Source organism: Tursiops truncatus, chromosome 6 (genome assembly GCF_011762595.2).
Source record: "Tursiops truncatus isolate mTurTru1 chromosome 6, mTurTru1.mat.Y, whole genome shotgun sequence".
NCBI lineage: Eukaryota > Metazoa > Chordata > Mammalia > Artiodactyla > Delphinidae > Tursiops > Tursiops truncatus.
In genome coordinates this window covers 11,428,544-11,451,638 of record NC_047039.1, presented here as the reverse complement: position 1 = coordinate 11,451,638, position 23,095 = coordinate 11,428,544, and the positions used below count along the sequence as shown (strand labels likewise).

Genomic DNA, 23,095 nt, shown 5'->3' with positions numbered 1-23,095 from the left:
ACTGCAGTCATAACCACTGAGGTGGAGAGCTTGGAGTTCCTCCAGTAATTGACACCATGAAATCCGCAAGACAAAACAAAGCAATCAGTTATGAGAAAATGGAGGTATGTATATTCTAATGGTAAGCCATGGTTAACACGTGGCGTTAGATAGCTATTTGTATTTTCAGTGGACTCCTGAGTCCACCAAGAATATACACGGATCTCTACATTTTTCTATATGAAAAGTCTGGTTTCAACCTACATTCCCCAGATAGGTTGCTTTACTCAAAACCTTAAACCCCAGGATTCTAGTAGCTAAGGCAGTTAAAACCAAAAGGGCGCAGGTATTGCCTTGACTAGTGACAAACAGAACCCAGCATCCTCTAATAAACATTTAAGAAGTCAAACATGCTTTTTATAGCTGGGAGCAAAGCCTGACTGTTTCTGTGGCTCCTTCTATCCTGATACCTCCTGCCAACATACTGGGTAACATTAGAATAGGCACTGTCACAGAAGGGGTGACTCTATAAACAGAACGCTGGCCCAGAGATACGACATTCATCAGTGATAGCATTCCAGCAAGTCTACATGTTTTGCACCTCATTCCAGGGTCAGGGTCTCAGGCAGACCCCTAGGAACTCTAGGGGGGTGGGGAATGAGTCATAGACTTCAAATTCTAGGGCTCAAAGATCACGGCCCTCAGGCTCTGAGTTCTTCAGTTCTCTTCCTGGAATTCTTGGGCCATCTTCCCTTTACTGTAATTTGCTCTCTTCTTCCTGCTAAAGGGCAAAACTGACTGCTCAAAGGGCATCATCTCAGGTAGCCGAGAACCTCCTTCTTCCTACATGCCTAAAATAATTACACATCCCATCAGTGAGACTGCATCATGCAGGAGAAAAGTAAAAGTGAAATCCCCCCCACACACTTGGTTCTTCTCAAACTATCAGCTTATATTCTAGTTTACATATCATTCATCCAGAACATGATGAAAACGTGGGTGGCATCATGCATGTCGTTTGTGAAATGATATAACGCACACGAGTCTCTTGCCCTGTGCTGGGCCCATGTGCACTTGGCAGAGAAGAGCTCTCACGAAGCCCAACTTGAACGTGAGCCTGCTGAAGCACCCGCCGTGCTGTCCTCATTTCCCAGCTGTCACACACTTGCTGGAGTTAGATGGGTCAAGATGGACATTTAGCTTGGAATTTAAGTTTCTGATTTTATACTTTTGAGTACAGCTGGATATTTTCACAGTCTACTTTAAAATCCAAAGGTTGCCCACTCAGCTTTACTATGATCATTCTGAGTATGGGATTTATTATTCACAATGCTGTACTTCAAATCAGAGAAAAGCGGCTTCAATACCACAGCTCGGGAAAAACTGGAAAGTGTTCCATTTCTCCATCCTGCTCAGTTTTTCCCATAACCTGTTCCAGCTTGGAAGACGAGAGTTTCCCGTCTCTGACGGACGCAAATGTGGGAAGAGGAGCTTTGCTCCTAAACGAGAGGCTAGAGCTGAACTCTCCTTCTCTAATCTTGCTGTATGTGTGGCTCTTACCTTCCTTCCCAAGTGGGGGAAACCATTGGCACTGAAGAGTTAAAAGGTTCACCAAAATCTGGGCTTCAGAAAGTGTTAAAAACAGCACAACAGGGCTTCCCCGGTGGCGCAGTGGTTGAGAGTCCGCCTGCCGATGCAGGGGACACGGGTTCGTGCCCTGGTCCGGGAAGATCCCACATGCCACGGAGCAGCTGGGCCCGTGAGCCATGGCCGCTGAGCCTGCGCGTCCGGAGCCTGTGCTCCGCAACGGGAGAGGCCACAACAGTGAGAGGGCCGCATACCGCAAAAAAAAAAAACCCAAAAAACAAAAAACCCAGCACAACAAAGAGATACTGAAGGGATTCAACTACAGCTTAGTGCCTACTTTGCTAAGGTCAAAACCTCCTATATTTTGGTAAACATCCTAGTCTGTTCCACCACAAGCTCTGTGACAAACTTCCCCTTGCCCAAAGATCATGACCCTAGGTCAACAAAGGTGGATAAGAAATAAATTCTCAAGCTACAGGAATACAACAGAGTTTGTGAAGTAAATTAAATGATAATGTGAACCTCACCTGCACGCAGATCAGAGTAGGGAAACTGAAGGCAGAGCTGGAAAGAGAAATCCTCTCTATGCATGATTTGATCAAGGACACAGCTCATAAAATTGCCAACAATTTGGAATTTTCCTACAGGAAGTTGAGGAAACATGCCAATAGCAAGAAGTGAGATGACTTCAGTGCCAAGTTTGACCGGTTGGCACTGAACCAATGTCCTCAAAAGAAAAGGACGAAGCTTCCTCTGGGACCACGGGAGCTGGGGAAAGAAAGCTACCCACCGCACAGAGGTGGGAGGAGACCACCACAGAGCAGCTAGAAAGGTTTGAGCGCCAGGGATTCAGAAGAGAGACCTTGACATTTGAAACCAGTGTCAGCTGAGAGTTAGGACATGTGTACGACGTGGACCCCAGGATCTCTCACACTAGAGTAAAAACAGATGTATTCTTCAAAAGCTCTCCCCGTATATGTTATCATGTGCGGTAGAGAGGAGTCCTTCTTAAGCAGCAGAGAGAGCTGAGGTGACAGCGGCGATGTTAGAAGCAAAGTCTCCCCATTCTAGACATTTGCAGCAGTTTGCCTACAGTAACCAGGCAGGAGGGCCACCTAATTAAAGAAGCACAGTTACTAATTTACACTCAATCCAGAGTGTGTCTGAGAAAGGTCATCCACTCTGACCCAGTGGGCATCTGGGGGAGAGACACATTTATCAGTGAGGCAGGAAGATTACCCCGTAGAACCTACCAGTTTAAGCCTATATAATAGATGAGGTTTTCACAGCCCGATCACCCTCAAAACTAGTTTGGGGAAGGAAATAACAAGCTAAGAATTTATATATCAGTATCCTCCCAAATAAAAAAACGAGTCTTTATTATTACATTTCCAACTCATAGAACTCCAGGCTGAATATGACTGGACATATATACACACACAATCACAAATTTCTGGAGTCATCTCCCACACCCCTTCTCACAATTTGGCCGAGTTATGTCTCAGGAAATCTTCCAGTTCAACCCCATACACCAGCTTGGGATAAACAGAAACCCTGAAGTCTTGTGGTTTTACCCGCCACTCCAAAGTGCTGTCACAGGTGGAATATCTGCTGGAGGAGGTATTTTTGCTGGGTTAGAATACAGCTGCAGACTCTGCGTGTGGTTAGAATGTGCGTCTGCATGCCTTCTGACCTGCAGGCTTTGTGCCCTCCCCTTTCATTGTCTTGTCCTATCTCTTGCCACACGGGTTGCCTTGCAGGCTGTAATAAAAATGTATCTTCTATTCAGAATCATCCTGGAGGGCAGGTGGTGCGGATGGGTAGGACGGCTACATATTAAGTTACTGAGTCTACAATTGAGAAATCTGCACTCTGGGGCTCTAACTCAAAATAAATATTATTTCAAGGTAAATAAACTACTTGGCTGGCTAGTGAAATGCTTAATTCTTTCTAAAACCATAACTGCCAAGTAGACTTGTGCTTTATGCTACATCCCAAGACAAAAATCAGGTAACCTACATCTTCAAAATGATCCACAGAGCATCCCTTCCTATTTCTCCCCTCACTGCTGAGAAATGCCTCTGGAGCCTGAAGTTTAATATACGCAGCTGGGGTTACTCGGTGCTCAGGTAAAAATCGCCAAAAGGCCCAACCTTGATTAACACCAACTATTTATTTAAGCCTGATGGTACCTGGATGGAGGCTCTCAATGGGAAAAGGAAGGATGTAGCACGTGGAAGCTTGGACGAGCTGAGGGCAGCTCTGCTAACAGACTCACAGGGCACAATGGGACGTGACCATTGAAGCCAGCAACCTTCTGAAAACATCACTATCACCTTCAAAACCCATGCTTTTTTTTTTTCTAATCAGGAAATCGGGGGTGAGGGGAACATTCCAAGAACAAGGGCAGCCAACCTTCATGAGGTACCAGGACATGCTCTGGCAAAAATATTTTCACCTTCCTAAAGTTATATGCTGTCTTCAAGTCCAACTATATTGTGTACGTGTGTGTGTGTGTGTGTGTGTATGCTCCTTTTCTGAAAGCAGAAAAGGGAACAATTTTTTTTAACTCCGAAGTTGGTAATATTTGTAGAATATTATTTTGGTTGGTTGTTGTTTATGACTCAGAACACAGATGAAATCAAAACTTCTGCAACTGTCCCTAAACTCACATCTTTAAAAGGTCCTTTTCTCCATTCACATGAATTCATCTGAATCATTGCCGTCCTGTAGGAAACAAAACAGTGAAACCATAAAAGCCTTCGAAATAAATAACTTGATTAAAAAAATTTACAATTAGTATTAGGTAACAAGCCTCCTTATGCCGAACTGCAGAATTCAGAGTAAAAAGTAAAATAATTATATTCACTCATTTCTTCTCTATCTTTAACTGCTAGTTGTTTAGAATAGCTACATTAGCAGCTATATTCTCTAAGGTGTCATTACATGGCCTGGATTGCCCAGCAATAAGAGACCAATGATTCCCAAATTAAGAAGTAAGGCCCAATGACTTAGTATAAGATGTAACAAGAGTGACCGAAAGGAAACGTAACTCTTCCTTCAACAAATATACCATAAAATGAAACCAAACAAATACTGCCTCAATGTTTTAATGCCAACAAAGCTGCAAATATGCAAAAATATTTTTGACCTAAATTCCATTACTTTGAGCCTCAGGGTTATCACGTATCTGTTATTTCACAAGATGGCTTCTTTTCTTTTTTTTTTGCGGTACGCAGGCCTCTCACTGTTGTGGCCTCTCCCGTTGCGGAGCACAGGCTCCGGACGCGCAGGCTCAGCGGCTATGGCTCACGGGCCCAGCTACTCCGCGGCACGTGGGATCTTCCCGGACCGGGGCACGAACCCGTGTCCCCTGCATCGACAGGCGGACTCTCAACCACTGCGCTACCAGGGAAGCCCTTTTTTTTTTTTTTTTTAACTGAAAAAAGTCAGCAGGAAACTACAGGCTAGGTATCAAGTTAGCTGGCTTGCCAAGCTTTTGATGAAAAACATCTTACATGATGGTGGTATATAGTGTAAACAAGTCCTGAAGATCAAGTACAAAAGTAGAGCCCCAAACTCCTTTCTGGGCTACTGCACACGCTAAGAAAACTGCTCTGGATGCCAACATTCACTAATAATGTGACTTCCGGGACATTTGCTTGAAAATGTCATAACTTGAACACAACACTGTTTTGACTTCTCTCTCTTTCCCGCTGCTTTATACCTCACTTGTTAGAGAGGGAGAGGACTTACGCTTATAGGTATGCTATATGCTTTTCTCCTTAATAACTCGTATTAAAGATGGGCAGGGAAATAGGAGGAACAGGTGGAAAACAGTGATTTCTGTGAAGTCTGGTTTGATCTCTAGTTTCATTCAGCAGGCTTCTCTGTGCTTCTCTTCAATTAGCACAACGAACTGAGGCCACAGTAAAAATGCCTTGGATAATTGTACAAAAAGAAAACTAATGTTTGTAGTCTATCCACGCACCAGAACTCTGACTGCCTGAAAGTTCTAAACTGAAATAACAGCATTAGGGATGTTGAAAGAGTCAGCCTGCAACTTTGAAGGTCAGCTTTAGATGCCAAACACTGAGGATGTTTGTGTCCCCAAAACTCACTAAGATAATGTGGCTTGGGGCCAATCCAAGTAAATTACTCCCTATAAAGGCTGTGGGTTAGATCTGCAGAGTTGCCATGTGTCTGGGGATCTGTGTTTGGGATTAAAGTAACGTTTAAATATATAGCTGCGATCCAAGACTTGATTTGGACAATTTTTGTATTTTAGATTCCCTTTAAGAGTCAATATGTTTTTCAGCGTAGCAAAATAGGTTTCTTGTCATCCACTTAAAAAGTGATATGCAAATAAAATGTCAAAAGTAACTGCTGATGGTTCCTGATGCCTAATTTAGAAAGATTAGAAAGAAATTATAGATTGAAGAGAATTATTCTACATAGGAGAGCAAAAACTCAAAATTAAAACCAACCTCAGAGTGGAAGACTAATATTTTTCCTGATGAACTTATATAAGCTAAATTAAAAATTAAGTCATATCTTATGTAAACACCAGCCTTTGACTGAAAATCAACTGATCATGAGGCCAAAGTGGATCAAAAAAAGGTCTGCGTCCCCTTAACAGAAGACAGTTACAAAGAGAATGAAAGCCCATCCTTTTGAAGTATGGGGAAAAGCTGTGTGAGTCCTACCACTGAGAGAGAGAGAGAGAATGGAAACACCCAATGCAAAACTTCTCAGAAATTTGAACCCGATTCCAACCTGGGCCTCAGGAACAGAGGTAGCAGCAATGGGGGAGAGAGGAAAGGCAGAAGGGTTAATAATCCTTTGGTCTACAAATCTGACTTCCTAATTCTGGAACTTTTAACATCCGTAGCTATATTATGGTGGTGTTTGTATACATATGTATATTTGCGTGCGCACACGCGCGCATGTGTGTGTGTGTGTTTATTTCTTAATTCCAAAACAACATTCAAACTTTGAAAATCCATGATGAAAATGCCTAAGGTCATAACATAATATACGTGCCAGATTTCTGCTGAAAAGTTGTCTCTAAATAACAGGAAACTTCAATAGCAACAACAATCACAACAAAGACATTAGATTTGGGTTATGTTAAAGACTTCTGCTCAACTGTTAAACTGTTTTCTAAGAATAGTTTCCAGAAGGGATTAAATACGTCTCATCTTCTGATACTGATACTCTGTGTGTAAATAACAACTAAGGACTACAAGGATAAGAAATAGTAATGACCGTTTATATTGTCTAAGTCAAAGAAGAACTTTCACACACGTGACCTTGTTTAAATTTCAGAACAGCCTCAGGAAGTAATATGTCTCCTTTTATTGCTGATGAATACTCCTTCTGAGAGGTTAAGTAACTTTATTAGTCTTATCCAATTAGTAAATGACAGTTTAAGTGTCTAAACTTCAAATTCAAGGTTCTATTTAATTACATAATGCTACTCTGGAATTTTTCAGGAATAAATTATGAAGATACATCTCTGACTCATAAAGGAGACTCATAAATTTAGTTTTTCAAAGAGACAGGAATAAACATATTGTTCTTATCCATTTTTAGAAGGATATATAGCTATGAACAAGGTGTAAAATCCTATTAACAATTATAATTCATGCACTGAATATGGGGTTTGGCTAGGTAACCCTTAAGGGACCTTAAATTCTGTTATTTCCAAGCATCTAGAGCAGTTCTGTTTAACAGTATTTTTTGCTGTGACGGAAATGTTCTATTTCTATACTGTCGAATATCATAGCCACTAGCCACACATGGCTAGTGTGACTGAGAAACTGAATTTTTAAATTAAATCAAATTAAATGTAATTTAAATAGCCACATGCAATGAGTGCCCAGTGCACTGGACAACACAGATCTAAAGCATCATACATTATACTATAAACATTCAACATAGCAAATATATCCACCTAATTTCAATTTTCCGCAAAGACTGTTCAATAATAGCTAAATTGTACTATCTCTAGACACTTCAAAATAAATTTTGGGAAAGACACGTGGATCACCATTTCCCTTTATCGTAGGTCCTGAGGAACATGAAGACAACCAATACTGCTGTTTAGACTACAAATAAGATCTTTTGTTTCATTTAACTGAAGGTGATAATTTTGTCCTCGCTCAATTACAATATAGAATCTACGGTCACATTAACATAGAACAGTAATAGATAAAGGCACTTTTGCATGCCTGCAACTAGAAAAGAGGGGAATGGGGAATGGGAAAGTCCTATAAATACTAACAGACCTGCACTTCACAACAGACAAGGTGTAACAATCTCTTTCCACGAGGTGACCTACTTAAAAACAAACACAAGGCAAAGTCCACAGGGAAGGGGGGGGCGGTCAATGTCTAATAGAATCCACCTGAGTGTATGACTGTTGCCAAACCACGTCAAGCCATCTGCAACATGTGAACCAACACCGGCCAGAAACTCGGTCATTAAAAACTTAGTGAATTATTTCAAGGCACAACATTAGAGCAAAGAACTTGAACATACCTGATTTGAAGACATATTCTCAACTTTCATTAGTGATGAATAGCTCCTAGAAGAAAAAACACATTTAAAGGTTATTTGGCTGCCAAGTAAGTATCTCATGAACCTTTACCAGGTATCTAGCAATGCTGAGGGCCTTTCGAAGAAAATATAATCCCTGCTGAGCTCAAGGAGATTGCAACATATAAAGGATAAATATCTATGACAATAAATAACATGTGCACTACACTTTATAGTTTACAAACACGCTTGCTCACTCATATCATGTCACTTCCACAATAACGGTGAGGTGGTGGCATTATTCAGATGAGGAACTTCATCTATAGCCAAGAGCAGACATGATTCAGACCTGAAGTACACTGTCCAGACTATAGATCTACAGGAATTCAAAAGAAGAAACACATTAGTGTGGAAAGGGCTGTCGGGGTACTCTTCTCAGATGACGTGTAACCCAAACTGAGCCTGACAAGTAGGGAGGATGACTGAGGAGGGCAGATGCAGAGATCGGCATGAGCAAAGGCAAAGAGATGGTACTTACAATGACATTTCAAACCAACTCAAGTGGAGTCTGAAAGCCAAGTAGCGGGAAATCAGGCCGGATGTGTGGGGCTGTTACCTTGTCCTAACTATGTGAGTCAAAGCAGTGCGATCAGCAGGAAGCCACAGTACACGATTGAGTAGACAGATGAGATTCGACAAGTATTTATTAAATATCCATGATGTATAAGACCCTGCGCTAAGCCTGGGGAGAAAATGGAATGGGAAGAAACGAGAAAATGATGAATAAGACAAAGCCTAACCCCAAAAAGCTTATCAGGAAAGGAAATAAGACCTATTCAGTAGTGGCTACATAAAAAGTTCTAGTAAAAATGCATAAAGAGACAAAGGAAAGTAAGACCACATAATACCAGTGTTTTAAAAAGTGTAATCCGGGGACTTCCCTGGTGGTGCAGTGGTTAAGACTCCGTGCTCCCTTGGGACTTCCCTGGTGGCGCAGCAGTTGAGGGTCTGCCTGGCGATGCGGGGGACGCGGGTTCGTGCCCCGGTCCGGGAGGATTCCGCATGCCGCGGAGCGGCTGGGCCCGTAAGCCATGGCCGCTGAGCCTGTGCTCCGCAACGGAGAGGCCACAGCGGTGAGAGGCCCGTGTGTCAGGGAAAAAAAAAAAAAAAGACTCCGTGCTCCCAAGGAAGGGGGCCTGGGTTCGACCCCTAGTTAAGGAACTAGATCCCACATGCATGCTGCAGCTAAGAGTTTGCATGCCACAACTAAGGAGCCGGCGAGCTACCACTGAGGAGCCTGCAAGCCACAACTAAGGAGCCGGAGAGCCACAACCAAGGAGCCTGTGAGCCGCAACTAAGGAGCCCATGTGCCACAACTAAGGAGCCCACCTACCACAACTAAGTAGTCTGCCTGCCACAACTAAGACCCAGTGCAACCAAACAAATATATTTTTAAAAAATAAATTTAAAAACATAATCTGTAGCAGAGACAAGAGAGGGAGAAGGGCAATTAAGGCAAGGAGACCAGTTAATGACAACTGTACTTACCATTTACCAAGGACCCTTTACTTGCTAGGACCTGTATTACGTGCTTCATAAATTACTGCTCATCCCCACAACCACCTCCTAAGGCAAGGGATAGCAGCAGGCCCACTGTACACGCAGGAGTTACGGAAGCTGTCCAAGGTGTCACAGCGAACAAGTGGGGAGGGAGGTTTTGAACCCAGATCTGACTCCCAAGTTTATAGTCAGGCCATCGTGCTCCAGTCCACCACAATATCCCACCTTGAGGGCATGAACGCAAGGGGTTAACAGCTGTGCCGGTAAGAAGGGATAAATCTGAGAGGAATCAAAGATGACACCAAGGTTTCTAGCATGAGTGATCTGAAGGAAATAATGTTACAACTGAGAGAAATGGGAAAATGTTGCAAAGAAGATGTTCTTGGTTTAGGACAATGTCACACTTGAAGTGATGGTGGGACAACCAAGTAAATATGAACTGTAGAAACTGGAAACTGAGGACCGGAGGGAAGGAGACTTGTCACGGACAGAGACAATGAGCTGGGAGACACCCAGAGAGAGATAGTAATGATGCTTGTAAGAGTCAGTGATATCAATAAGATATAAATGGACAGATAAGATCAATAAGTTGCATGAGCAGAAAGAGAAAGCCATGTTGATAAAAAAGTAGTTAAGAGCAGAGAACCTCACTTCCAACTTTATTTTAAAATCACCTGTGAAGATTAAAATATCTTCAAGCGCCCAGCTGTGGGCATCTACGAGCCAGGTTCAGGAACCACAGGGTCCGAATTTCCACTCGTATGAAAGCAACACACAAATTACCCTTCTTTAGGCCACATACCTCCTCTGCGCTCCAACCCATTAATCCAACTGCCTGCCTGACTTTTTCGGGGGATGCCTCAAAGACACTTTCAGATTCCTATGTCCATACCCAACTCATGGTCTTCCCTCCAACCAAAAACAGTTTGGTTCCTTTCCAGCATTTCCTAGCTCAAAGAATAGCACCACTATCCATTCCATTTCACAAGCCAGAATCCCCGCAGTCATTCTTTTCCCTGCCCCTCCTCTGAATCCAATCTATTTTCAAATCCTCGTCCAGTTTTGAAAACTATTTCTCATTGGTCCAGTTCTCTCTGCCTCCACATCACCACCACAGCCCAAGCGACTAACTCTGTCATGTGGACAGCTACTGGCCTAGCCACTCCCCTACCTGGCACCCTTTCCAATCAGGTCAGTCACATGACCTTTCCAAAACACAAACCTCATCACACTACCCCTGACTTAACACTCTCCAGTGACCTCATAAAACCCTCAGCCTGAAGACAAACATGACCAACAAGGCCCTGCTGGACTAGCCCTTGATCCCTGGGCTCCCTCTGCTCCAGACGTTTGGGTCGGCTTTTAGTCCTGTGATGTGGTCTTTGCACACACGGTTCCTTCTGCTTCCGGTACTCTTTCCACTGCCCCTGCCCTTTTAACTAGCAAAATAGTTTGGATCTTAGCTCAAGCATCACTGTACCAAGGGAAGCTAATTTCAGTTACTCATTCACCTGTAATGTACTGACGAGTCACTCACTGCATGTGCAAAGCACAGGGTCGCATTCAAGGAGATACAGGAATGCAGAAGTGCTGCTTTGAGGGAGCTTATGATTAAAACAAAGACCTGTGGCACAACACAGCATTATTTATGGAAGGCAGCAGCAGTAGTGTGTGAGAGAGAAACAACAGGAGGTACAGTGAAAGCAGCCACTTCTACACCTGACCATACCATCCTTTCGATCACTGGTCTCACCATTACCTCCTTGACACGTCGCCAATAAACCCTTCCGACAAGTTTTCTCCTTCCTAATATCCCAGGAAACCTACAGTCGTTCCTTAGCACTTACAGCATGAAATTCTGGACTAAACAAAACCTTTTAAGTCACTCTCCAATGTACCTAATTTTTCATTCTTTTATTTGCCTTTGAATCACCTTGACTCAGGTCTTGCCAACCTGGGCATTCTTTGCCTCACAGGCAGCAAGCTACAGTAGAAGTGTGGACTTCAGAATTACAGACTTGAGTTTGAATTCCTGCTTTGCCACTGATCAGCTATAAACTTTCACACGTTAACCTCCTTGCTAAAGTAATCTCTGCCCCCAAATCAAGTTCATGCCAATTCTCAGACTGACGACATGCTTACCTGTGACTTGCCATCTTACCTGGGTCTTGTACTTTCCTGACTTCAATCACCTGAACCTCAGGTTCCAATTCTGATCTCTGAGACTCCCAAATTTAAATATCCCCATCTCAGGTAAACTCAGGCCCCACCCTTGGTCTTTTCTGATCTGGTATTGACTTGCTTGTTTCTTCCGGTTTCAATGTTCAGATGGTGAGCTTCATTTTGATGTTAATAGATGTTTGTTACAGTATGACAAAAGCCAAGTAAGTGAACACAAGATTATACCCTGAGAAAAGCATAATCTGAAAAGAGACATGTACCACAATGTTCACTGCAGCACTATTTACAATAGCCAGGACATGGAAGCAACCTAAGTGTCCATCAACAGATGAATGGATAAAGAAGATGTGGCACATATATACAATGGAATATTACTCAGCCATAAAAAGAAACGAAACTGAGTTATTTGTAGTGAGGTGGACGGGCCCAGAGTCGGTCATATAGAGTGAATTAAGTCAGAAAAAGAAAAACAAATACCGTATGCTAGCACATATATACGGAATATTAAAAAAAAATGGTACTGATGAACCTAGTGGCAGGGCAGGAATAAAGATGCAGACGTAGAGAATGGACTTGAGGATATGGGGGCAGGGGGCAGGGGGGAAGGGGAAGCTGGGACAAAGTGAGAGAGTGGCATGGACATATATACACTACCAAATGTAAAACAGATAGCTAGTGGGAAGCAGATGCATAGCACAGGGAGATCAGCTTGGTGCTTTGCAACGACTTAAGAGGGGTGGGATAGGGAGGGTGGGAGTGAGGCGCAAGAGGGAGGGGATATGGGGATATATGTACACATATAGCTGACTCACTTTGTTGTACAACAGAAACCAGCCCAGCATTGTGAAGCAATTTTACTCCAATAAAGATGTATTAAAAAAAAATAAATAAACACAGCAGGTAAGCAGTCTGTAACCATGAATCCAACTACTGAGATGAAACTGACTACGACACATTGGAGGGAGCCACGGACACTCTTCCACAGAATCTGTGGTGTCCCCTGGGAGACTCACAGGTACCTGCCTGAAGGACCTCTCCAAAAACTACATGGAAACTGAGTAGAAGCTGTTCTGCTTCTCTAACTTTCCAGGCAAGGTCACTTCTAAGGCTCTGACTACTGTCAAAACCTATGTAGACTCTCTTTTGCTACATCCTCTTACTCTATGTATGGCTTACAGTGTAGCAGGTACGGAAAGAACATGCCATGTGAGGCTTCCTCCCTACACCTAACCCTATACAAAGATTCTCTAAACTAAAATCCCACGAGATACTAGGCTGACAGGGCAAGTGTGAGCTAAAAAGCTGTCTAAAGAGCTAACGAACAAGATGGGTAAGTGAGAATTAATATGTGAAGCCTAAATAAGGGGAACTTTTCATTATTGTGTGAATGAATAAAATGGTTAATAGAAGATGTTAATATACTGCTATCATTTAGCCTCCACACTTTGGCATCCTCCCAAACAATCTAAATATTTCTTCAAAAAACTACCTAAAAGGATGATCTTTATGTAGACCTATCTACATTATCAGATCACTGGAATTTCTGCACACCGAGGACAAGGGTAAAGTACTCATTTGCAAGAACAAGATGGAGTTCTGTCTCCAGGGGCTGCTGCTCGTTTCATCTGAGAAGGAAGTTGGTGCCTTCTGTGTTGTGGGCTTTGTTCTGTTCTGATCCTGAGGCTAATGGATATACTCCTGACTAGAGTTCAGAGAACCTGGACTATACAATGACAATTCCATCCATTTTTTTTCTCCTGGTAGAAATTAGAAATGAAAAGCTTACTGCCATTCCTGTTCAGAAAGTTGAAAAAAGGAGTCTAGAGTCTAAATAATGGCTTTAGAATTGGAAAGAAGTTGGATATCTTCTGGGTGTGAGGCTGTTAAGGATTTCTTCCCTGAAATCATCTGGAAGCACTGGGGATACTGTCCAGGATGAGACTATCTTCTCAGTTTGTCTGTAGAATCCCCTGAAGACTCAGAAGTCAATTTTCTTCAGCTATCACAGCAACTAAATTGGACATTCCTTACCAGATGGTCCAAACAAAAGAATCAACTGTTGGTGAAATTTAATGGTATTTTCCTTGTCAGAAAGGCAAGTGAAAGACTTCAGAATGAGAAGATTTTGTAGGCATAGCCTTTGATCTCTCGGGTGGAAGAGTCAAAGACAGAAATTAAAATGATGCTAGCACTGCAAGTGTATAAAAACAGGTTATAGAACAAGTCCGAAGCTTAGAGCTTTTTGCTGGAGTTTCACAGAAGCTGCGGAATGGACTGAACAGAGGGCAGAAGAGAGTGGTAACAGTGTGTGTGAGCTTGAGAATCAGACCGAGACAAGCTACGTGCCTCTGAGTGAGTTACTTAACTGCTCCTCAGTCTGTTTCCTCTTCTACAAAAGGCAGATGATCAAAACATTTGCCTCACATGGCTACTGTTAGGATTAAATGAGATAATGCAGTAAAGCACAATACAGTGTTGGGCAGATGACAAGTGTCCAAAAATGTTAGCTAATCTTTCTTATTGAATGTTATAAGTAGGGACTTCCCTGGTGGTCCAGTGCGGAAGACACTGCACTTCCAGTGCAGGGGGCCTGGGTTGGATCCCTGGTCTGGGAACTAGATCCCACATGCATGCCACAGCTAAGAGCCCACACGCTGCAACAAAGATCCCGAGGGCCACAACTAAGATCCGACGCAGCCAAATAAATAAATATTAAAAAAAATATAAAGACCTTACAAGTCTAAAAAAAATGTTGTAAATAAATTAAGTGACATTATATTTCTAACATATAATATTATGTCTCTAAACAACATTACGGTAGAGTTTTAAGAGGCACAAAACGGCATGTTTTCAATTTTTTCTCCACTCCGCACTAAAAGCAAAAAGAATAAACTAGTCTAAATCCTGTATCACTCAAAATTCCACACATTTTTCAAAACTAATGGTATTGGTAATTTGTCTTTCACTCACAACACAAAATGGACTCACAATTCTACGTCAAATTGAACGTTTAAATCTCTGCATCAGTCTGTCTCATGCTGGCAGCTTATAACTTGGGGTAACACTTCCGGAGTTCTCCATTTGAATATTGTATTGTAAATGCAGTCACTCACCCTGTTTTAGCAGAACCCCCAACAGGGACGCGTGCATATGGATAACGAATAAATACCAGTGCTTGATCATAAAACCTCCACTCTGGCCCAATGATCTTTCTAATAATCCAGGGTATTCCAAGGAAACTAGGTCAGGACAGGGCAAGACAGCTCATATTGCTCCTATACCCTTCCCAAAGGAATCAATAACTTTTTTTTTTTTGGTATACTTATCACAAATGAAATCTATGGAAAATAGTGGGAAAAAATCTAGGAATTCTGTGACTAGAAGTGGCAGGATTAATTTCCTTCTTTCTCAAAGAAAAACTGAGGCCCCTTCAGGTATAGTACTATGCATCTACAGAGAGTCAGTATAGTAGGCAGAATAATGATCTTACTCAAATGTCTACATCCTAATCTCCAGAACCTGCGAATATGTTACCTCACATGGCAGAAGGGACTTTAATTAAAGATCTTAGATGGGAAGGGGTGGGATAGGGAGGGTGGGAGGGAGGGAGACGCAAGAGGGAAGAGATATGGGGATATATGTATATGTATAGCTGATTCACTTTGTTATAAAGCAGAAACTAACACACTATTGTAAAGCAATTATACTCCAATAAAGATGTTAAAAAAACCCCAAAAAAACATAAAACTATACAAAAACAAAGCTCATACGTATCTTCTTTAGACTTCACCCTATGGAAATTTAGAGTTGTAATAAAGAGAAGACTATAAATTGTCATGAAGACTGCTTGACACAGTGAGAATGGAGCTGATAACTTGGCACTCTGAAAAGGCATGGAACCTGTCTTGGTGAATAATAATGAGGAATGGAAAAAGAGAGTGGATAAGGTAAGATGATGAAAGTACAATGGTTCATTGTGTAATACAAGCAGGAAGAGAAAAGTAGTTCAGCTCTAGAAGTTCTTGTGAACCTGAGAGCATTGAGATAAATGACATTTGCAAGGACTTCTGGGAAGATGCTGAAATGAAAGTGCCCGGAATGCTGTCCAGCTACTACTCAGCACTATTTTTCTAAAAACCAATAGATTCCAGAATTCATTCCCTTTCTGTTAATAGAGTTCCTGTGATTTCTCTCCATTTGTGTCCAATTCACTTATTTAAATTTAATTTAAAAGAGGTTTGATGTTCAATTTACAAAACTGAATAAATTTTATCATTTTAAAATAAAATTAAAATTAAAAAAGATCTTAGATGGGGAGATTATCACGCAGTATCTGGGTGGGCCCAACGTCATCACATTGGTCCTTAGAAGCAGAGAAGGCTGTGGTCAGAGAGGGGGCCGTGACTATGAAGGGGCAGAGAGATGCACTGTTGCTGGCCTTGAAGAGGAAGGAGTCACAAGCCAAGGAGTGTGGGTGGCCTCTAGGAGCTGGAAGGTAAGCAGATTTTCTCTTAGAGCTCCAGAAAGAAACACAGCCCCGCAGACACCTTGATTCTAGCTCAGTGAGAACTATTTTGAACTTCTAACATGAAGAACTGTAAGATGATAAATCTATGTCATTTTAAGCCACTAAATTTGTGGTAATTTGTTATAGTAACAATAGAAAACTAATACAATCAGTATTTTCATGGCCTTATACACTAGAATTTCAGGATCCAAGATGTGTTTTAACTACTATTTATTGTTTAAAAATGCTGTGTTTTGGAGCAGGCCTCTCCACATTAATTACTTTAAACTTTCGAAATCTATAAAAGAGAGGTTTTAAAAACAGCTTTTAAGAGTTACTAACACTGGCCTTTAGAGCTGAGACATTTTCATTCAAATACCATACCTAATGTAAAACACTCAATATAGTATCTCTTCTTTACCTGAAGATGTTTACAAACCAAACTAAGATTAAAATTAGTTATTTTATTTTGTACACTCTCATATCCTGCCCCTATAAAAGGGCAATTCATTTGACCAACACATTAGCATAAATGCCTTATTCTAACTCATTTAAGGCTTGGAGCTCGTTATATGTCCCTTCATCTACCAGAATACCAGAATACACTTGTCCCTCGGAATCCATGGGGGATTGATTCCAGGACCCCCCTCAGATACCAAAACCTGCGGATGCTCAAGTCCCTTATAAAAATGGCATAGTATTTGCATATAACCTACATACATCCTCCCATATACTTTAAATCATCTGTAGATTACTTATAATATCTGACACACTGTAAATGCTGTGTAAATAGTCATAAAGGTAAATGCTATGTCAACAGTTGCCAGCACAAGGGAAATTCAAGTGTTGCTTTTTGGAACTTTCTGGAATTTTTTCCACCCCCAATCATTTTTGAACCATGCTTGACTGGATCCGTGGATACACAGGGCCAACTGTACCATTCTTAAGGGTTAACCCCTAATTAAATCAGCAGTGCAGACTCTCCAAGGTCAACGTCAGTACCTTAACTCCAACATACCTAAGTTCGTCCATCTCCTTCTTCTTTTTCATCTCTTCCTTTTCTTTCCTTTTCATTTCCTGAATCTGGGCTTTCTTCTCATTCCTCTCTTCGCGGTCTCTGCATTCTTTCTCTGCCTCTAGGTCTGGGAACCGCTCCATTTTGGTCTTTTCCAATCGGTTCAGGATCTCATTCACTTTCTTCTCTACTGTCACAATTTTCACCTTGAGGGAGATGGAGAGAAAAAAAAATACTGAATCTTTATGTTTTTTTTCTTCCCCCCAGAATAGCGCAGGGCTTTCCAGCAGCTTAGTAACCCAGCTTGATTCCCTTTAGGAAAGAGACATCGCACTGAGTCCTCAACAGCAGAGACAGACACCCACTCAGCGCCAGGGCACTGCCACCTCCGGTGATGTTCACACTTACGTCCTTCTGCCTGTGAAAGCCTATCTGTCCCACATCCATGTCGGCCGTTTTCTTCAGGTTAGACCACGGGGTATAAACCACATTGACGTTGTTCATCTTGCAGCCTGCCAAGAGAGACTGTCTTCAACATGTGGGGAGGAGGACGCTGAGCAATGCATCCCCTCACCCACAATTGTCACCATAATCCAACAAAGGAAAAGGCTGAGAATGAACAAGCCACCAAGTGTTTGAAACCACAAAATACTTTTTTTTTAAAAAAGAAGCCACCCACAAAGGCAAATGGGAAAGCCGACCAGCAATTCAAGCTAAAGTATTCTGATGAAAAGCAGGGTCAAGAGATCAGCTTCAGGGATCTTTGAGACTCTCTAAAATTGAATGCAAATTTTATTGTATGTGTTTTTAAACAGAAAAGGACCAAACAGGTTTCCTCAGATTCTCAAAGGAGCCCTTGATGTAACAAAGGGTAAGCAGCAAGATAAAGTGATTCAAGACACCGGCTTCTACCCTGCACTACCACAAACCAGCTGTGTCGCTTTGGGAAAATCCCCATGGCTCCTGGCGTCTCATCTGAAACATGAGGAAACTGGACTAGTTTAGTAGAGCTTTTTGGTTTTTGTTTCTTTAGCTGTGGAACCTCTTTTACCAAAGAAAACATAACAAAGTAATCAAAGCAGAGATGCTCTGGAGGAAAGGGGTGCCAGGTATCCTGCTCACCCCTCCTCCTCTCCCCTCACCACCCCCACTTCGTGTTTCCCCTCCACCCCTGACAGCCTCCCAGGCGGCTCTGAGAATCACAGTTTAATCACTGGTCCAGTGCTCTCTAAGGCCCTTCTAAATTAGATGGCAATACATTTCAATGGTTATTAAGTGACCATGTACACTGGGGAAATCTGGTGAACACGACCTTACCTAAGCGATCAGTTAACATCGCCAAAACTGAGGCAAACTGGCAGCATGTGCCTCCTGACTGTAATGCACAAGACTTCACTTACATAGTATTCCTGCCACAAAATGCGTAATGTAGTCCTACTGAACAGGAAGCATCAGACCAAGCCAAAGCGGTCTCCACTCTAAAAGTGTCAACGTCTTGAAAGACAAAGAAGTGTCCAGATTAAAGGAGACCAGCGATACATGACAAGTGAATAGAACGTATGATCCTGGATCAAAAAAAAAAAAAATGCTATAAAGTGACGGTAGTGGGACAACTGACAAAACTTACATATGGACTCTGTATAACAGTATTCTACCGATGTTAAATTTCCTGAATTTGATCACTGTAATGCAGTTGCTTACGACAATGTACTTCTTAGGACATGCTGAACGGTCATGACGCCTGTGATTTTCTTTCAAATGGTTCAGCTAAAAAAACATTGCGTGAATTACAGGGAGAAGGCAAACAAATACGGAAAAACTGTTGATTCTAAATTTTCTTTCAACTTTTCTGTAGGCTTGAAATTTTTTTCAAAATTAAGTAAAAAAAAAAAAAATCTCCATGTGCAAGGCACTGTGGGAGATACAAACACGGATCAGATGATGGATCCTGCCTTTGAAGGTTAAAGGAAGGCAGATAAGTACATAAATAATTTCAATGAAAATTAGAAGTTATCAAGTGATATTGGAAAGATACAGGTAAAGAGTTAAGGGAGTTCAGAGAGGGCAGTGGTCACTCAAAGCTGGAGGAAGGAAAAGGCTCCGTGGGAGAGGTTAAGTTCCTTAATTCTTAATTTCTTAAATTCAGCTTCCTCATCTATAAAATGAAAGTAATATCTTACTTCAGTAGAGTTGATAAATGAGCAATTTGTAATGTTCTTGGCACAGTGCCAGGCATGTAATTAACATTCAATGCTAGCTGTTATTACTATTACTATAACTACAGTGTAGCCCTTGAACCTTAGCTCGAATCTAGACATGTGATGACTGAGCAGGAGTGTAACATTGAGGGCAGAGGGAACAATACAAGCAAAGGCACAAAGCAGGAAACCAGCAAATATCTGCTTTGGCTGGAGTATGAAATACATGAAGGGAAACAAAGTCTGTGGTCAGATCAGAGATGCTTAAATGCCAGCTTAGGAAGTTTGGGTTTAACTGTAGAGGCAAGGTGAAGGGTGTCACAGACAGTGTCTAAGCTTTGAGAAAGTTTAATCTGGCAAGAGATTATAAAATGAATAAAGAAGAGGCTGACCAGATTCTATGACGACAAACAGCGCTGAAGGTGGTCAACCAGGGAGGGAAATATTTTAGTAACACAGTGACGCAAATGTAGTGTACTTAGCAAATCTCACAGCAAAGACAATCTTCTTCACTCCTCAGCATCCTCTGCTATTGACTCCTGAGAGTGAGACGCTTGGGCTTAGCTCCTTATGAGTGAGCTATCCCTGTGGAAGGCTGAAGAGGAGAGAAGAGTGATTCAGTGATTCAATGACTCTTCCTCTTTTCTGTTTTCTTTAGAACTAGTAAACTATAAAGGGATTAAGAAGAAAGAGGCCGGGCCAAGAATAAGAGCAAGAGTCCAAAGCTCTTTTAATAAATTCACATCTGCTAGCCAGGGGCACGAAAACACATTAAAGAGGTTGCAACACACAAGGAAGGAGGATAATGACGTAGTTTCAATTTTTATTATTTTTCTTTCCATAACCAAAGATTTTAACTGGAAATCTGAGGAGCTCTTCTTCTACTCATAAAAATGCAATGTCCTAAAACTAACTGCAATTTAATGATTTATGGAGTTGAAAATGAATGGCTCTGTAAGACAAGACTTCCAGTTTCTTTGGCTAGGCACCTGATTCAGTAAATCTGCCGAGTGAGATGCAGGAAACGCAGCCTAAGTGATGGGGGAGGGAGCACACTGCCCAGCTCTTCTATAATCACCAGCTCCCGGTACCTGCCGTCGTCTCTGGTCTGCCCCATGCTTATCTTCTATGCAAACCATATTTTTTCCGAACCCTCTGGATCACCCCTCAATTTTATATCAAACCAAACTTACCTCTACCTTATCTAGGTCCATGTCCTACAACTAAAATCCAGTCTACTAGCTCATTTCTAGCAGAATACCATCACCCAGCTCCCCTTTATAACTGCCTCCTCCACTCCATTAATTGTCCTTCTTGACCTATACTGACTTGACAAATTAAATCTTGTACAGTAGAACTAAACCAGCACCAAGGCCAATACTGCAGGTCCTACTTAAAACATGGAGGCCAATTGTCTCAACACTCTTTGCACATTAGAATCACCTGGAGAGCACTGTAAAAATACTGATTCTAATGCATCACCCTAGACATATTATTTAAGATTCTCTGGGAGATAACAAGATCAACGGACTTGACACCTTCACAATTTACAGAGAGAAGAAAGTATGGAAGGAGAGAAGGAAAGAAAGAAAAAGTAGGAAAGAGTAATTGGGAGACTTGGGTTCTAGAATCTAGTAAAAAGTAATGGAAACAAAGACATCAACCAACATTACAAATAAAGCCATGAGACACATCTCTTGCTTGGCAATTAACACAATGTAATTTCCAAAAGTCTTTCTACAAGTAACGTTAGGGGTAGGCAGGTCTAGACAATTTTCTTTTTTTTAAATTAATTAATTAATTTATTATTTATTTTTGGTTGCATTGGGTCTGTTGCTGTGTGCGGGCTTCTCACTGTAGTGGCTTCTCTTGTTGTGGAGCATGGGCTCTAGGTGCACGGGCTTCAGTAGTTGTGGCACGTGGACTCTAGAGCTCAGTCTCAGTAGTTGTGGCGCACGGGCTTAGTTGCTCTGCGGCATGTGGGATCTTCCCAGACCAGGGCTCAAACCCGTGTCCCCTGCATTGGCAGGCCGGTTCTTAACCACTGCGCCACCAGGGAAGCCCTAGACAATTTTCTATTCAAGGTAAAGAAAACAGGGTAAAAAAGGCTTGAGATAGGGCCATGAAAATTAGAGGGGCTGGGAGGTTGGCTTTCAGTTCTCTGACAGGTAGTGCAACTGCCATCTTAAAGAACAAAACAGGGGAAAGGCATATTACATGTCATTCCCTTGACTCAAGCTAAAGTCAGTAATATGTTCTCTAAGATGTAATCCATTTCAGACACAGAGAAAGTGGTGCTAATTCTGAAAACACCTCTAGGAAAACTGACCTTGAATGCTATTGGCCTTCACAAGATGGGCACAGTCCATCAGTACTTCCTTTGGAATGTCTTCTATTTTCTCCCCCTGAAACACAAGAATAAACCAAATGGTCCACTACCTTGTCACTGATCAATACTGGAGCACTTTTATAGGGCTTTGCTACCTTACTAGGCACCATTTTATTAAAAGCAGAGGCTCTTCAACTGTATTTCAAAACATTGAAAAACGAAGTCCATTGTGGAAATGTTTAAGAGAAGGCAGTAATATGGAAAATCCTGACTTAATAAGTGGGGAAGAAAACAGGGTATGAAAGAAAATTACTAAAATATTAACTGTATTTATGTCTGAGTAATTTTTCCCTCTTCTCTTTCTTACTTTTAGAAACCTTGTGGAGAAATGGTGCCTATTTTTGGCAATGGGAAGTCTTCTTAGCTGAGGTCCCTACAAACTTGCTCTCAAGAGACATCTTATAGTTTTGGGTCTCCATGATCTGGTAGGTCATCTACCCTCGGCACTAGTCAGGAACCAAGCTCCTGGTGTGTTAGATATAACCTTCTACCGTAAAAGAGAAAAAATACTGCTTCATTCTCTTTACAGATACTGTATCAAAGTCAAAGCTGAATAAGCAAAGCCATTCCAAAAGAATAAAAATATCTGAGGCAAGAGCTAGTGGAAATCAACTCAGCACTTGGCTGTTAGGTATGGGATTACTGAAGCACTTCTGTCTGGGAATGCAATGTTTTATCTACCTAAATAGTTGAGATAAATTAAGTTTATTCCATTAGGTTTCTATTTTTTTCCTTATTTTAAATGTTTCAAAATGGAAATCTCAATTACCTAAATTTTCACCAAAAAATACGTGATTTAAGTTTGTCACTACGTTAACGCCACATCTCATCCTGTGAGATTCCCTGACCACTTAAACAGAGGAATCTGAATTTACCATCTTGATAACACAAGGTCATCATCATGAGTATCAACCTTTACACTAGGCTCTAATATAGTGATAGTGATGCCTTCAGGGGCATCTAAAATACACAGAAGCTGACTGACCCTATACTAAATAAATCAAATAAATAATTAAAAAACAAAACAATAGCTACCACTTTTTGAATATCTGCTTTTTGAGTGCTAGGTACACTAAATAAATGGCCATATGAAATGGATAGTACTACGCTCACTTTGCCAATGAAGAAAATGAAGTTTA

General features: G+C 41.6%; 1 protein-coding gene across 19 annotated transcripts in view; it reads right to left on the bottom strand.

Annotated features, from left to right (window-relative positions):
• The window catches only part of CCDC25 (coiled-coil domain containing 25), an 89,233-nt gene that overhangs the window by 45,742 nt on the left and 20,396 nt on the right, over positions 1-23,095 (bottom strand). For 7 of the 19 annotated variants that reach the window (XR_012332374.1, XM_073805804.1, XM_033857606.2 and 4 more), the window contains 4 exons: positions 21,897-21,972; positions 17,778-17,881; positions 17,373-17,575; positions 8,110-8,155 (listed from right to left, as the gene is read on the bottom strand). Coding sequence is in view for 11 of the 19 variants with exons in the window: in XM_073805804.1 (XP_073661905.1) it covers positions 8,110-8,155; positions 17,373-17,575; positions 17,778-17,881; positions 21,897-21,972 (429 nt within the window). In the remaining 8 variants the exon portion in view is untranslated. The other 12 variants (XM_073805806.1, XM_073805805.1, XM_073805807.1 and 9 more) reach the window with 10 other exon arrangements.